Raw genomic sequence first — 16,623 nt, 5'->3', positions numbered from 1 at the left:
ACATACTGTATGCCCTGTTTCCAAAGCTTCCTTTCAACTGGAGGTTGACCTACAGTGTATTAGTGCTAATGGTATCTTATATACTGCTATATCTCCTATTGGATTCATAGCGGTTTAGATTACAAAAATTTGCAAAGGGTGATTAAGAACAAAAAGACTGAAAATTATAAATAATATTGCTAAACTTCATGGTTTGAGTGAAGTCCATTATTCAAAGAGAGAGGTTTTCAGTAATTTACGAAATATGCAGTAGGTAGATATAGTTATTATTACTGTTAGAAGATCATTCCAGATTTTAGCACCTAGGTATAGAGAAAGCTAATCACTCATGGAGGTATTCTTTGTATATATTTACCCCCACCTACTTTGAAAGATAAGTTACATTTAATTGTTGGTTTGTGCTGATGACAACGAATATGCAATTTTGGTTTTATGACTTGTCACTTTTCTTTCTTTTTTGCAGGCCAAACAGTTTTTAAGCAGCCTAATTTTTGAAAAACAGATAAAAGTGCAACATAAATTGACCTACAAGGATAACACTGTTGTAGTTCAGGTAGATTTTGGGAGCACAGATATTGGTGAAGAAGTGGCAAAGAAGGGGTTTGCTGAGAAGTGCAAATCCATTTCCAACATAAACTACAATGGTGACAGAAAAATGGATGGCCCCATGTGTCCACCCAAGAACACTAACCTACCATCCCCAGTATGGAAGAATAGATACGCAGAAAACATTTCTGTGGTAGAGCAACAGAACATCCAATTAATCAATAGGCAAAGAGTACGCTTCCGTAATCAAAGCTCTCCAGAGAGGAGGTGTGAAAGAAATGCACCATTTACAAAGTAAGTTGAATAAAAGCAAGGGAGGAAGGGGAATACTGAGCATTGTAACAAAATCATGTTATTTTGGTTGAAAGGGAGATGCAGGTCAGTTCATGCCTACTAACATTGATCTTCACTAAATACATATACTGTATAAAAATAATTCTTCCTTACAACTAGTTTAGTTAATATATAAACTTTTTTCATAAATTTTTATGGACCTTCAAAATTTGAATATTAGTGACTGCATGGTTCTTCATCTTAATGAGTCTATATAAAATCTGATTTCTTCCAGCACATATAAAAACTACTTGAAAATCAATTGTCCATTGCTTTAAATAGCTTCCAGTAGTCGTCATAGAGTTCCTTTGCAAATTTTACAATTTCCAGCTACATAAACATAAATGTCAAACGAAGAAAACTGTATGACAACCTACTGTCCACCAGAGCAGCAAAACTGGACAGAGAACTCACCAATCTGTTGTCTTCGACCACAGACTACAAAACCTTCAAAAAAGAAACAAAAACCCTACTCTTCAAAAAATACATAAAACCCTAATACAACCAGATCCGTCCCAAGCTTCACATATAATACTATATACTCCTTAGCATATCAAAAATGTTCAAACTACTCCTTATGTTTTTACTAATATCAAGACAATTCTTATGTAATCCACCTGATGTATCTTGTAATATCTTGACAATTCCTATGTAATCCGCCTTGAACCGCAAGGTAATGGCGGAATAGAAATCACTAATATAATGTAATAATCCACATCATAATAGAGGTCACAGTATAGCTAATCTAAACTAAATGGACATTTCTAACCCACTCAATCCCTTTGCAGGGGCTTACAACAAAATATTATTTGATTATTACAAATAAGATTAATGTTAGCATTAAGTATTATCTTAGATGTATAATTGTTCAAATAAAGTTTTTAATCCTTTGTGAAACATATACGAAGATAATTTTTTCAAGGTAGATGGCAGTGGATTCCAGATCTAAACAGATTGATAAGGAAAGGAATTAGCTAAGTATCTTTTGAGCTTAATTCCTCTGAAAGATGGACCTACCATGTCCATTCAATATAGCATATGGTTAGTACCTGTTATAGGAGAAAGTGAGATTAAATGAACTGTTTGTGCAGGGGATAAACCTTGGAGGATCTTAAAGATTAGATATCAAGACCTGAAAATTATTCTAGCTTGAAATGGCAAGCTCTTTAAAGGGTTGTGAGACCTGGCAATTTATTCTTGTCTAAAAATTGTCCCAGCTGCTGCTGTATTTCGCAATAACTATATTCATTTCCTCTACGTGATTGAAATAGCAAGATATAGAACATTGCAGTAATCCTAGTGAGACAAACTAGCAATCTGAAATGTTGTTCCAAAAAATACCCCCTGATAGATCTTAATTGCCTTTGAAAAAAAAATTCTTAAATTACTGGGCAGACTTGCACGGTTTGTGTCTGTGTATGGCCATTTGGTGGAGGATGGGTTGGGGAGGGCTTCAATGGCTGGGAGGGTGTAGATGGGCTGGAGTAAGTCTTAACAGAGATTTCGGCAGTTGGAACCCAAGCACAGTACCGGGTAAAGCTTTGGATTCTTGCCCAGAAATAGCTAAGAAGAAAAAAAATAAAAAAAAATTTAAATTGAATCAGGTTGGGCAGATTAGATGGACCATTTGGGTCTTTATCTGCCGTCATCTACTATGTTACTATATGTTACTATCTACCTGCATTTCAAAAGATAATGTTGAAACTAAAATTATCCAAAGTACCCTCAATGAATTTTCTATTTTAAGGTGTTCTTCAGAGTTAATTTTGAAGTGAACTGGGAAGATGTTATCCCAGGACAAGCAGGCAGGTATTCTCACTAGTGGGTGACGTCATTCGACAGAGCTCCGATGCGGACGTCTCGCAAGCATACTTGCTTGTAGAAACTTTAGAAGTTTCAAGTCACCCACACCGCGCATGCGCGAGTGCCTTCCCGCCCGATGCACCGGGCGTGTCTCCTCAGTTCTTACTTTTCCGCGGAGCGGAGAAGTCCGTCTTCGACTCTCTGCGCAAAGTAACTTCCCTTGTGCCTTCTAAGTCCGCGGTTTTGGGTTCTTTAACTTCAGAATCGTTGATTTTCGTCGTATTTTATTGTGTTTTTAAAAAAAAAAAATTTTTCCTTCCGTTCGACCGGGCAGGCCACGTGGCCGCAGCTCCGAGGCTTCGACCTAGCGGCGGAGCTTTTTCAGCCTATGTCCCGGCCTATCACCGGTTTTAAGAAGTGTGTCAAGTGCCAGCGCGCAATTTCGCTGACAGACCCTCATCGACGCTGTCTGCGGTGTCTCGGGCCTCAACACCTTCCAAAATCGTGCCGGCCTTGCTCCACACTTACAGCACGTGCGTTTAAGCGTAGCTTTTTCTTGTGGGGGTTGCTGTTCAGCATGGAGGCTTCGTCGGAGCTGACCTCATCGAAAAGCGCCAAGCCTTCGACTTCCGCCTCGACTCTTCCATCTTCCACCTCTGCGGCCTCGAGTCTCCTCAAGCCTGCTTCGTTTGTGCCGGCTTTGATTTTGCCGCCGGCTGCGGGGCCTTCCTCTGCCTCCTCAGGTCAGGTCACACTGCCTCCTCAGGTCAGGTAGCTAAGCAGCCCATTCCCCCTGTGGTGCTCAAGGTGCCCAAGGCTTCTAAGTCCAAGCACCCAGGCGGCAGGGATCCCGATGTCCGTGCAGGAGGTCCCATCTCGGATGCGGATCCCTCCTTGCCGGCGTCGTTCCAGACCTTGTTGGAGAAGCAGTTCATCGAGCTCTTTACTACCATGGGGCCGAAGCTTCTTTCCCAAATCCAGCCAGGGCACACGGGGGCCTCTCGCGAGGTCGAGCCACCTCCGATGCCTCCTCTTCGTACACTCTCGCTGCAGGGAGCAGAGTCTCTGCGAATGTCTGGTCTGGCATCGATGCATGCATCGCAAGGAGCAGAGTCTTTGCCCATGCCTCCCTTGGAACCGATTCCCTCAATGCCGGGAGCCGAGTCTCTGCGAGGGCCTCCTCCGGACCCGATGCCCTCGATGCCTTGCCTTGAGGCTTGGCGAGAGCCTCGAGGTGTGTCTACTCAGCCACCTCTGCTTCGATCCACCGCCTCCAGTCCCATTCATTCGCTGGAAGCCTCGTTGGTGCCTCGCTCGTCTTGACGGTCGAGGCCGACTTCCAGGCACAGTTTGGGTTGTTTCTCGAGGCATTCATTGAGCTGTGACTCGCCTCGACGGAAGCAGCCTTTCATCAATTATTTGCATCAGGAGTCTCCACCTCCTCCTATGCCGGAGCTCGAAGACACTTTGGGATCTTTTTCTCCCTGCCGATCCCCAGCCTCGTTGGACCCGGAGGCCTCATCGTCCTTGAGTTCTTCTTGAGGCCCGGCGCTGGCTGACCAGCTGTCCTTTTCCTCTTTCCTGCGACAAGATGGCTGTAGATTTGGACGTTACCCTGGACACTGGCGTCCAAATTTTCAAAGGAATATTTGGAAACGATGCATCTCCCTCAACCACCTGTGGAGTCCCTCCGGCTTCCTTTGCATAAGCTGCTGGACCAGACCTTCATGCGCTGCTTCGAGACTCCTTACTCTATCCCAGCTGTTCCGGGTAAATTGGATGCCAGGTACCGCACGGTTCACCACAAGGGATTTTATGGGACTCAGCTCTCTCATCAGTCTCTGCTGGTGGAATCTTCCCTGAAGCGGTCTCACCTTTCCCAGGTCTATGCCACCGTTCCACCTGGCCGGGAGGGCAAGACCATGGACAGATTTGGCAGGCGCATCTACCAGAACTCGATGATGGCCTCTCGAATCCTCAATTACAGTTTTCATTTTGCCATCTACTTCGAGTTTTTCCTCTCAGTTCTGCAAAAGTTTCTGCCATATTTGGACTCCCAAGCTCGCTTCGAGTACTCGGAGGTTCTGGCTTCGTTATCTCAACTGAGGCTCCAGATGATGCGGTCTTCTTACGATGCTTTTGAGCTCTTGGTGAGGGCTGCTGCTTGTTTGGTGGCCATGCGACGCCTGGTGTGGCTTCGAACCATCGATATGGACCCGAATCTTCAGGACAGGCTGGCTAACATCCCATGTGCTGGTGCCGATCTCTTCGATGAGACCATCGAGGCGGCGACCAAGAAGCTGTCGGACCATGAGAAGTCTTTCCAGTCCATTCTCCGTCCGAAGCCCAAGCCTGCTCCTCCTTGTCCATCACGCCCGCCTATGATCTATCAGTGGCGTTACCCACCGAAACAGGCACCTACCATCCATCAGCCTGTTATGAGACAGCACAAGCTGAAGCAGCAGCAAAACCCTTCCACGTCTGCTGTACCCAGGGCTCCTCAGCCTTTTTGACTGTCTCATAGAGAGCATAACTACCATCGTTCTGCCCTCCCCTGTTTTTCCCATCGGAGGTCGTCTCCATCATCAAGTTTAAGTTGTTCGGGCGGGGGGGGAGGGGGAGGCCGGTTCGCGGTGGGGGGGGGGGGCGGTTGGAGCAAGGGGGCCTTTGTGAGCAGGGGGAGCGATGCCGGTTATTGGGGGGGTGTTCGCAAATCGAGTCAACCTTCGGTTTGCGAGTCAAAAGTTTGCTGAGTGTTTTGCTCGTCTTGCAAAACACTTGCAAACCGGGTTACTCGCAAACCGAGGTTTGACTATATATATATATATATATATATATATATATATATATATATATATATATATATATATACACACACACACACACAGTGGAACCTTAAGTATGCTCGTAAACCAAATTACTCATATATCAAAGCGAGTTTCTCCATAGGAAGTAAGGGAAACTCGCTTGATTGGTTCCACCTTCTCCCCCCCCCTCGGAGAGAACGAGAGCCAGAAGGCCTTCATCATGTGCAGATGCTCAAGGCCCAGTCTGGCAAGCAGCACGATCTTCGGGCACCGGCACCTCCTGTGGGTTGGTGCTGTGTACCGGTGCCAGATGGGGGGTAAGGCTTCAGTTTGGGCGGGCGTTCGCGAGGGGTTGCGATGCTGGTTTGCGGGGTTGGCGTTTGTGAGCAGCGGGGTGGTCGATGTCGGTTCACGGGGGAGGGGGGATGTGTAAGTGCATCAGTGGCCTCGGGGGTGGAAATGTCTTTTGAGGGTGTGGTGGGGTGGGGTGGAGCAGCGCCGGTGGCCGCCGGTGGGGGGGAGGTGAAACCAATCACGCAAGTTTCCCTTACTTCCTATGGGGAAACTCGCTTTGATATGAGTAATTTGGTTTATGAGCATGCTTCTGGAACTAATTATGCTCGTAAACCAAGAGGGGCGATGCTGGTTAGCGGGGGGGGGGGGGGGCATTTGCTGGTTTGTGGGCGTAGGGACTCACAAATTGAAGCAAGCAAGGTCACAGCTACAGTTCAGAGGCTATTTGATATTCAGGCCATAGAATCTGCCTCTTGAAGATTTGGGCTCGGGCACATACTCTATATACTTCGTTGTGCCCAAGAAAGACTCAAATGATTGGAGACTCAGTCTAGATCAGTGGTCTCAAACATGCGGCCCAGGGGCCACATGCTGCCCGCTAGGTCCTATTTTGAGGCCCTTGGTATGTGTGATCATAATCACAAAAGTAAAACATAACAGTTTCTTGATCATATGTCTCTTTAACTATAAATTACAATATTATTATTAAGACTTAGCCAAAAGGAAAGATTTATAAACTATAAAGATTTTTACCTCATGCAAAATTGTCATTTCTTTAATAAGACAGTAACTATTTTTTCTGAGGCCCTCCAAGTACCTACAAATCCAAAATGTGGCCCTGCAAAGGGTTTGAGTTTGAGACCAATGGTCTAGATGTTATGCACATAATGCAGTGCTGAAAGCTTCACACTTTTGCATGGAGACAATACAATCAATGATAGTGATGGTTGCTCTGGGGGAGTTTCTATCCTCTGGATCTGATGGAGGCTTATCTGCACATTCCCATATTTCTGGACCACAGTAAGTTCCTGAGATTCCATGTCCTGGAAAAAACATTCAGTTCTTGGCCCTTCCCTTTGGGCTGGCAATAACACCTTGCACATTCATCAAGATGATGGTGGTGGTTGCTGCCTACTTGTGCAAGATGGGATTGCAGGTTCATCCATACCTGGATGACTTGCTGATTAGAACTCCCATCATTCCCAGAAGAAGAGCAAGCTCATGTGGTCCGGATCCTGCAAAGCCTGGGTTAGATAGTGAATTTCCAAAAGAGCAAACTGATTCCATCACAATCTATGGATCATCTGGGGGGGTCTTTTTCAACACAGCAGACAGTCTACCAGTCTACAGTCTATCTATCTACCAGAAGCACACAGAAGCTTTACTCTCAGATAACGAGCTTGCTCAGCCAAACCAGCTCCATGTGTGTGGCACTACCTCCAAATGTTAGGTTCTATGGCAGCTGTGTCGGATCCTTGTTCCTTTATTACAAAGGTGGACAACAACCTAAATACAATACTTTTAAATTATTATAAAGACTTGGAATCAAGTACATCATCTATGCAGTTCTGTTCTTTGGCCTTCATACGTGTCCTTTCCAGAACGTGTTGCTATCTCTGTGGTTACCTCAGTTGGACTCCCTGTAGGCGGGTCACCAGAAGCCTTGACCAGTATGACCTGATGACTCTGCCCACAGGCATTGCCAAGGGGCATGCCCCTCCGATTAGCTTCCTGAGTTATTGTGACAATGGATGCCAGCCTGTTCGACTGGGGGGCTTACTGCAACTGACATCCAATTCAGCGATGTTGGTTGGCCTTCCAGAGGAAGTGGTCAATCAACAGGCTAGAACTTTGAGCCCTTCGACTGGTATTGCAGTGCAGAAACTGTAGAAGAGTCTGGAGGGACAGCGGTCTGAGTCTTCTTAGATAATATTATAGTGGGGGCGTATGTCAATCACTAGGGAGGCACCAAGCGTACCCAGCTTAGTCTGGAAGCTAACGTACTGTTCAAGTGGGCAGAGCTTCATCTTCGGGCCCTCTCAGCAGCACATGTAGCAGTAGTGGCCAATGTCCAAGCTGATTTCCTCAGCAGATAGACTTTGGATCCAGGTGAGTGGATGCTGTCTGCAGCAGCCTTCCAAACCATTCTGTTATGTCCCTTCTGGATTCCATACGCTTGGTGTTCAATTCTAACCTGCAATCCAAGAGTTGCAGAAACCAGCACTTTTCCGAGCACATGCTCTACCCCCTTAGCTTGAGAAGCTAGAGAACATAGACAGTTAGTTTCTGCAGTGATGCATTCTGATGCAATTTGCAGGGCGACTACTTGGTCCTCTCTTCATACATGCTCTACCCCCTTAGCTTGAGAGCTAGAGAACATAGACAGTTAGTTTCTGCAGTGATGCATTCTGATGCAATTTGCAGGGAGACTACTTGGTCTTCTCTTCATACTTTTACCTGGTTTTACCGAGTGGATGTGGTGGCTCATTCTGATACCACTTTTGGGACCTCGGAGTTGAGGACAGGCTCTTCTGTCCCTCTCTAGCTGTTACCATTGCTTTAGTATGTCACCTAGCATATGGAATCCGGAAGAGACGTAACAGAATGGAAGATTAGGTTTATACCTTCGATAATCTTCTTTCTGTTAGTCCCTTTAGTATTTTATATGATCCACCCTCTCTGTAAGCAATCAGTTGTTAAATAGCCTGCTGCTTTCCCCTTGATTGTTCTCCTTGTAGGCTTGAAGTCTTTCCAGCCATTTGATGGATCCTGTGAGCAGTGTTCTCCTTCTGTGAGTATGCTTACTGGAGGCTCTCATGTGGGTGCTCGTTGCACGCTGCAGGTTAGTTCTACATTGTTCCTCAATGTTTGGCTGGATTGCCTTTATGCATGTTTATTACTTGTTTCTTACTTGTTTCATGTTTTGCAGGGCAGACCAATTCAGAATTTGTTTGTGTTGCTGGGGATCTTCCTTTGAACCCCTTGGTCATGGATATGTTCAGGTATGTTACTTGGCTTTGGGACTTAACTGGATATGTTCTCTAGCTCTGAGACTAAGGGGGTAGAGCATGTGCTCAGAAAAGTGTTGGATTTCTGTAACTCCTGGATTGCGGTTTGAGATTGAACACCTAGTATATGGAATCCTACAGGGAATAAAAAAAAGATTATTATCCCAGGACAAACAGGCAGCATATTTTCACATGTTGTTGACGTCATCCACGGAGCCCCGGTATGGACATTTTAAAAGTGCATCGCCACTTTAAGATTTTTAGAAAGTTTGCGATTGCCTGCACCGCGCATGCACGAGTGCCTTCCTGCTTGATGTAGGCTCGCGATACCTCAGTTCTTAGTTTTCCACAGAGCGAAGAAGTCTTGTTTTTTAAACTCTGTTCAAACTTTGTGCTTGCCTTCCCGCTTTTACTTAGTTTTTGGAGTTTTAAAAATTGTTTTAAAAAATATTTTCCCCCCCTTTTTTTTTTTTAAAAAGAGAGAAATATTTTTCTCTCTTTCTCTTGGCTTTGCCCATTAAGGTTTTGTTCTTTTTCTTCAGTCATTGAGTTTAATTTGGCTGACACGGTCTTTCTGTCCATGTCCAGACCGTTAACGGGCTTCAAAAAGTATTGCAGATGCCAAAGGCCATTTTCTATCACCGACCCGCATAGTTGGTGCTTAACAATGTCTTGGGCCTGAACACTGGATGGAACCCTGTGCTCTGTGTACTACTCTGCAAAAGCGTTTAGTTAAAAGCCGTAAATTTCAACAGGAGAAACTGTTCGGGACCTGCATGGACACCGATAAAGACTTCACAACCATCAAAGTCTTTGGCATCAACATCGGTATCTGGAGACCTTGCACCGACTGGTAAGCCAGCTAAAGCCGCAGCTTCTCAAACAGCATCGCAGGTCATTCTTGCATCGAGTCCCTTGATGCCAACCAAGCAATGATGCCTTTCCTTTAAGGCATGCATTCTCATTGAGGTCACCCTCTCTGAGGCAAGCTGAGACAAGCCACAGGTGTTGGTGCTTTCTTTCCGTGAAAAGCTTGATGAGATTTTCAAAAGGGAGCATTCAAACTACATGTACCAACATCTATTCCTTTGGTCCAGGTCCAGCCTGAGCATAAGGCCACCAGATACTGTTACCACAACTGGTTCCCCATTGCAACACAGACAGGAATATTCCTCCGGTCACCGTCGCTCATCTCGATGCTTGATGCCTTGACATCGATCATCTCATCGGAGGTTCAGTTCTACATCGAGATATCAATTTGTTTCATCGAGATATCGATGCTCCTCTTCTTCACCTTGATGTTCGAAGTCCAGAAAGCACTACCGGTCTTCATCACGTACTTCTAAATGGAAGAGGGCTTCACGTCATTCGTCCTCATCTTCAGAACGGTACCAGAGTCATCGAAAGCATCAATCCTCTTGACGCACACCTTCACCAAAGCCTATTTATGACTGACTTACACTCTGAATCGGATGAGCACTTTTCTGTTTCTGCAACTGAAGCTTATGATACTCTTTCAGACAAGTCTCCTCAGAAATTCCCACCTAAAACAAGATCCCCTGCTGAAAGGATCTCTCTTACAAAATTTATAAGACAGGCAAAGACTTGCCTGTCATACTTGAAGCTGATTCTGCCTACAGCGCTGAATATCTAGAGGCCCTAGATTATGATGATCCTCCTAAGGAACTTCTCAAACTACCATTGCATGGTATTCTTAAAGAGACTCTTCACAAGAATTGGAAAACGCCCTTGACCATTACAATGGCTCCCAGAAAACTTGATTCTCTGTATCTCAATAAAGGTGTGACATGTTCATATTTGTTTGCCATATATCAATTTGGCTGCCGTATTCTGGATAAGTTGTAACCTCTTCAAATTGTATTTACTTAAATAAGCATAAAACGAGTTTCCATAGTCCAACTGAGATAGAATAATAGCTTGAACCAGAACTGCAAAATGCTGCTGAAATAAAGATGACGTACTCTTCTAAGCATCTTTAAACTAAAAAAATCATTTTTTTTTTTTTTTGTAACATTATTAATTTGAACAGATAGTGAAAGTGAGGAATCCAGAATAAAACCCAGAATTCTAGATGAAAAATCAATTTTCAGTGAGTCACCAGAGGCAACAAAATTGAGCTGGGCAACTTCTCAATTTTTTGCCTAAACCATAATAATTTTGTCTTAGCAGTATTTCATTTCATGCACACTGAGGATGCCCAAGCTCAGCAGGTTCCTCTGGCCTCACGAGTGAACACTCAACTCTGCAGTTTTACATCAAATATTCTCTCTCTGGGGGACTCCCGAGATAGACCTGTTTGTGTCTCCTCTTAATCACAAACTGCCTCAATTTTGCTCCAGAAAATGCTCTCCTTAGCGTCTGGTGGTAGATGCCTTTCTCCTGGATTGGACGCACAAGTCCTCTATGCGTTTCCTCCCATTCCTCTCATTCTCAAGACGCTTGTCAAACTCAAACAAGAATCGGCCACCATGATCCTCATAGCTCCTTGGTGGCCCAAGCAACCTTGGTTCTCCCTTCTACTTGCTGAATATCAAAGAACCAGTCCCTCTTCAGACTTTTCCATCTCTTCTCACGCAGAGTCAAGGATCTCTTCTACATCCCAGTCTTCAGTCTTTACACCTGACAGCCTAGTACCTTTTGGAATGACATCGGCTGACAGTCATCTTTCCAATTCTGACAGACTGATCTTGGAAGCATCAAGAAAACCATCCACACAGCAGTGCTACCAGCAAAAATGGACATGGTTTTCCACCTAGTGTACTCTTCATCATCATAGAAACATGACAACAGATAAAGGCCAAATAACCCATCTAGTCTGCCCATCCACAGTAACCATTATCTCTTTCTCTCTTTGAGAGATCCCTCGTGCTTATCCCAGACCCTCTTGAATTCAGACAGTCTCTGTTTCCATCACCTCTTCCGGGAGACTGTTCCACGCATGTACCACACTTTCCATAAAAAAATATTTCTTCAGATTACTTCAGAACCTATCACCTCTTAACTTCATCCTATACCCTCTCATTGCAGAGTTTCCTTTCATAAGAACATAAGCAGTGCCTCTGCTGGGTCAGACCAGAGGTCCATCGTGCCCAGCAGTCTGTTCACGTGGTGGCCCATCAGGTCCAGGACCTGTATAGTAATCTTTCTATCCCCTTTTCCTTCAGGAAATCATCCAATCCCTTCTTGAACCCCAATACCGTACTCTATCCTATCACACCCTCTGGAAACACATTCCAGGTGTCCACCACCCTTTGGGTGAAGAAGAACCTACTAGCATTGGTTCTGAATCTGTCCCTTCTTAATTTTTCCGAATGCCCTCTCGTTCTTGTAGTTTTCGAAAGTTTGAAGAATCTGTTCCTCTCCACTTTCTCTATGCCCTTCATGATCTTGTAAGTCTCTATCATGTCCCCTCTAAGTCTCCGCTTTTCCATGGAAAAGAGCCCCAGTTTCTCTAATCTTTCAGCATATGAAAGATTTCCATACCTTTTATCAATTGCATCGCTCTTTTCTGAACCCTCTCAAGTAACGCTATATCCTTCTTAAAGTACGCCGACCAATATTGGACGCAGTACTCCAGATGCGGGCGCACCAACGCCCAATACAACGGCAGGATAACCTCTTTCATTCTATTCGCCTTCTTTAAGGCCGCTGCGCACTGTGCCGACAGCTTCATTGTCTTGTGCACTATTTCCCCCAAGTCCTTTTCTAGGGTACTTTCACCCATTACCAGCCCTCCCATTGTAAAGAATGAAAGAGACTCGACTCATTCACATTTATATTATGTAGCACTGATAAAAGGCAGCATCGATGAGCTTCTAGAAAGAAATCAGCTTCTGATAACAAGCCAACATGGCTTCTTCAAGGGAAGATCGTGCCTAACAAACTTATTGCACTTCTTCGAAGGAATAAACAAGCGGATGGACAAAGGGGACCCCATAGACATCATATACTTAGATTTCCAAAAAGCCTTTGACAATGTACCCCATGAACGCCTACTTCGGAAACTGAAGAACCATGGGGTGAAAGGAGACATACATAGATGGATCAGGAATTGGTTGGCGGGTAGGAAGCAGAGGGTAGAGTGAAGGGCCATTACTCGGACTGGTCTCGAGTGTATTCTACAGGGATCGGTGCTTGGACCGCTGCTATTCAATATATTTATAAATGATTTAGAAACAGGGACGAAGTGCGAAATAATAAAATTCGCAGATGACACCAAACTATTTAGTGGGGCTAGGACTAAAGAGGACTGCGAAGATTTACAAAGGGACTTGAACAAATTAGGAGAGTGGGCGACGAGATGGCAAATGACGCTTAATAAAGTCTTGCACGTTAGAAACAGAAACCCGAAGTACAGCTATACGATGGGAGGGCTGTTATTGGGTGAGAGTACCCAAGAAAGGGACCTGGGGGTAATGGTGAACAAGACAATGAAGCCGTCGGCACAGTGCGCAGCAGCCTCAAAGAAGGCGAATAGAATGCTAGGTATAATCAAGAAAGGTATTACAACCAGAACGAAAGAAATTATCCTGTCGTCTTATCGGGCGATGGTGCGTCCGCGTCTGGAGTACTGTGTCCAATATTGGTCGCCGTACCTTAAGGATATGGTGATATTCGAGAGGGTTCAGAAGAGAGTGACAAGTTTTATAAAAGGTATGGAAAATCTTTCATACACTGCAAGATTGGAGAAACTGGGGCTCTTTTCCCTGGAGAAGAGGAGACTTAGAGGGGATATGATTGAGACCTGTAAGATCATGAAGGGCATAGAGAAAGTGGAGAGGGACAGATTCTTCAAACTTTTGAAAACTACAAGAATGAGAGGGCATTCGGAAAAGTTGAGAGGGGACAGATTCAAAACCAATGTTAGGATGTTCGTCTTCACCCAGCGGGTGGTGAACACTTGGAATGCGTTTCCAGAGGGCGTGATAGGACAGAGTACGGTATTGGGGTTCAAGAAGGGATTGGACAATTTTCTGAAGGAAAAGAGGATAGAAGGGTATAGATAAAGGATTGCTACACAGGTCCTGGACCTGTTGGGCCACCGCGTGAGCAGACTGCTGGGCACGATGGACCTCTGGTCTAACCCAGCAGAGGCACTGCTTATGTTCTTCATGTCTCTCAAATAATAAATCGTAGTGACAGAAAAACAACAAAATATGAAAATTTCACTCACCAGCAGTGGACTCAATTTCTCATATCCCCCATTCAATCCAAAAAAGTGGAGAAAAAGCCTCAAATATTTCATCACGTAGCAATCATTGTGATTTTTAAGCTAGCATTGTTTTTGTCATTGGCAAAAAGCTCACACCTAAAGGAATGTAGGGATCTAGAGAGATACAAAAACCCACTACTGTGCACAGTAAAAATAGTATGATTTATAATTTTTAACTTTTTATTAAATTTTCAAAAGAGCCCATTGTCTAAAGGCAAAACAGATGAAAGGTAGAAAAAAAGATATAACTTAGTTCTGGCGCCAGAACACTTGCTGTTGCTTAACCAACTCTTCTTTTCAACGGTGTTCGGGTAACAGCTTCACCAACGGTGCCAGGTTGGAGGAGTCTGTGGGCCTACTGCCATTGGTGGAACTGTAACGCTGAACGCCGTTGAAAAGAAGAGAAGTTGGCGGAGTTGGATAAGGAACAAGTTGTATCTTTTTTTTTAATCCCAGGACGAGCAGGCAGCATAATCTCTACATGTGGGTGACGTCATCCACGAAGCCCCGATCGGACACTCTTGCAAGCAAACTTGCTTGAAGATCTTCAAGCTTGCGAGTGTACTGCGCGTGTGCCTTCCCGCCCTAGCTAGGGGGTGCGTGGCCTCAGTTCTTGTTTTTCCGCGGAACCAAGAAGCCCTGTTCTACAGCTCTGCCGTTTTCCTACTTGCCTTCTCGCACCCGCGGCTTTCTTTGTTTTCTTTAAGTCGCTGTGCAGCGTGTCTTTTTTTTTTTTCTTGGATTGAAAAAAAAAAAGATTTCTGGTGTTCCCGCTGGTTTTCTTCCGGCGGGCCTTGCTTGGGCTTCGGCCCTGCCACTAGTCCTCGTTTGGCTGCGGCTATGTTTTTCTTTCTCTCCTGGCCTCTCACCGGGTTCAAAAACCACGTGTGAGTAGAGTGGCCAGGCCTTTTTCCGTCATTGGACTCGACCCGACTTGGTTTTGATCCCCTGTGGCTCTTGTCTGCTGTGCCTCGTAATGTTCCATCCTCGGGTAAGTATCTTCCTTTCTCCTCAGATACGCTACCTCAGTAGCCTCTAGCTGAGTCTCAGGCATTCAGGCATTAAGTGCAGTCGTGCCAGCCTCTACGAGACCTTCGAAGCGTGCCTCCTTTAATAGGGAATACTCATCCTCGAGGTTGCCCTCTATGGAGTGCACTGCTGCACCTTCATTACCAGTTTCATTGGTATGGTGCCGCCTTTTGGGATGGGACTTTGTGCCTCGACCTCGACTGGGGTGTCGTACCTCGACTGGGCGTCATGCCTCGATTGTGTCCTCGCCTGTTCTTTCCGAGCCTCGTACTTTGGCTATCGGGTTTTAAGGCTGTCCGGCAGCCTCGATCTGCTTCGGCCTCGAGGATGGCTCAGTAGACCCGTTTAGTAATTTCAAGTTTACAACAAGCAGTGTCTACTGTGAGCTGTCAAAACTCAAGGTTAACAAAGTAATGGGGCCAGACAACCTACACCCCAGGGTGCTCAGGGAGTTAAGGGACGTCCTGGCGGAACCACTATCCGCGCTCTTCAATCTCTCCCTTAGTACAGGTAGAGTCCCGTTGGACTGGAAAACGGCTAACGTCATTCCACTCCACAAAAAAGGTTGCAGGACAGAGGCTGAGAACTACAGACCAGTGAGTCTCACATCAATAGTGAGCAAACTAATGGAAACTCTAATCAAACACCAATTAGATAAGATCCTGGACATGGAGAATCTACGGGATCCTCGTCAACATGGATTTACCAAGGGGAAATCCTGCCAATCCAACTTGATCCGCTTCTTTGACTGGGTGACGGGGAAGCTCGATGTTGGAGAGTCCTTGGACATTGTATACTTGGACTTCAGCAAAGCATTTGATAGTGTCCCACACCGCAGGTTGTTGTGCAAAATGAGTTCTATAGGATTAGGTGACACTTTGACAAAATGGGTTGGAGACTGGCTTGGTGGTAGGCTTCAGAGAGTGGTGGTGAACGGCACCCCCTCTGTAATGATGGCAGTGATCAGCGGAGTGCCACAGGGCTCGGTCTTAGGCCTGATCCTTTTCAATATCTTTATAAGGGACTTGGCTGAGGGGCTTCAAGGTAAAATAACGTTATTCACCGATGACGCCAAACTATGTAATATAATAAGCAAGAGCACAACGGACAATATGAAACACGACCTACTCCTATTGGGGCAATGGTCTAGGACCTGGCAACTGAGTTTCAATGCCAAGAAGTGCAAAGTCATGCACCTTGGCAGTCAAAATCCATGCGCGACTTACACCCTAAATGGCGAGATCCTAGCAAGGACTGTTGCAGAACGAGACTGCCAATCAAATGGAGCGGGCTTCATCTAAGGCTAGGCAGATCATAGGATGTATACGTAGGAGTTTCGTCAGCCGTAAGCCTGAAGTCATTATGCTGTTGTATAGATCCATGGTGAGGCCCCATCTGGAATACTGCGTACAATTCTGGAGGCCTCATTACCGCAAGGATGTACTGAGGCTTGAGTCAGTCCAGCGAATGACCACCCGGATGGTCTCGGGACTCAAGCATCTCCCGTATGAGGAACGGCTGGATAAATTACGGCTATACTCACTCGAGGAACACAGAGAGAGGGGAGACA

General features: G+C 45.3%; 1 protein-coding gene across 9 annotated transcripts in view; it reads left to right on the top strand.

Moving 5' to 3' along the window:
• The window catches only part of STK31 (serine/threonine kinase 31), a 620,303-nt gene that overhangs the window by 223,941 nt on the left and 379,739 nt on the right, over window positions 1-16,623 (top strand). For all 9 annotated transcript variants that reach the window (XM_033930854.1, XM_033930858.1, XM_033930859.1 and 6 more), the window contains one exon: window positions 464-840. In XM_033930854.1, the coding sequence (XP_033786745.1) occupies window positions 464-840 (377 nt within the window). The remainder of the gene's footprint in view (window positions 1-463; window positions 841-16,623) is intronic.

This window comes from Geotrypetes seraphini, chromosome 2, assembly GCF_902459505.1.
Source record: "Geotrypetes seraphini chromosome 2, aGeoSer1.1, whole genome shotgun sequence".
Classification (NCBI taxonomy): Eukaryota; Metazoa; Chordata; class Amphibia; order Gymnophiona; family Dermophiidae; genus Geotrypetes; species Geotrypetes seraphini.
Note: the sequence above shows the minus strand (reverse complement) of the source record. Positions and strands in the feature narration are given on the sequence as shown.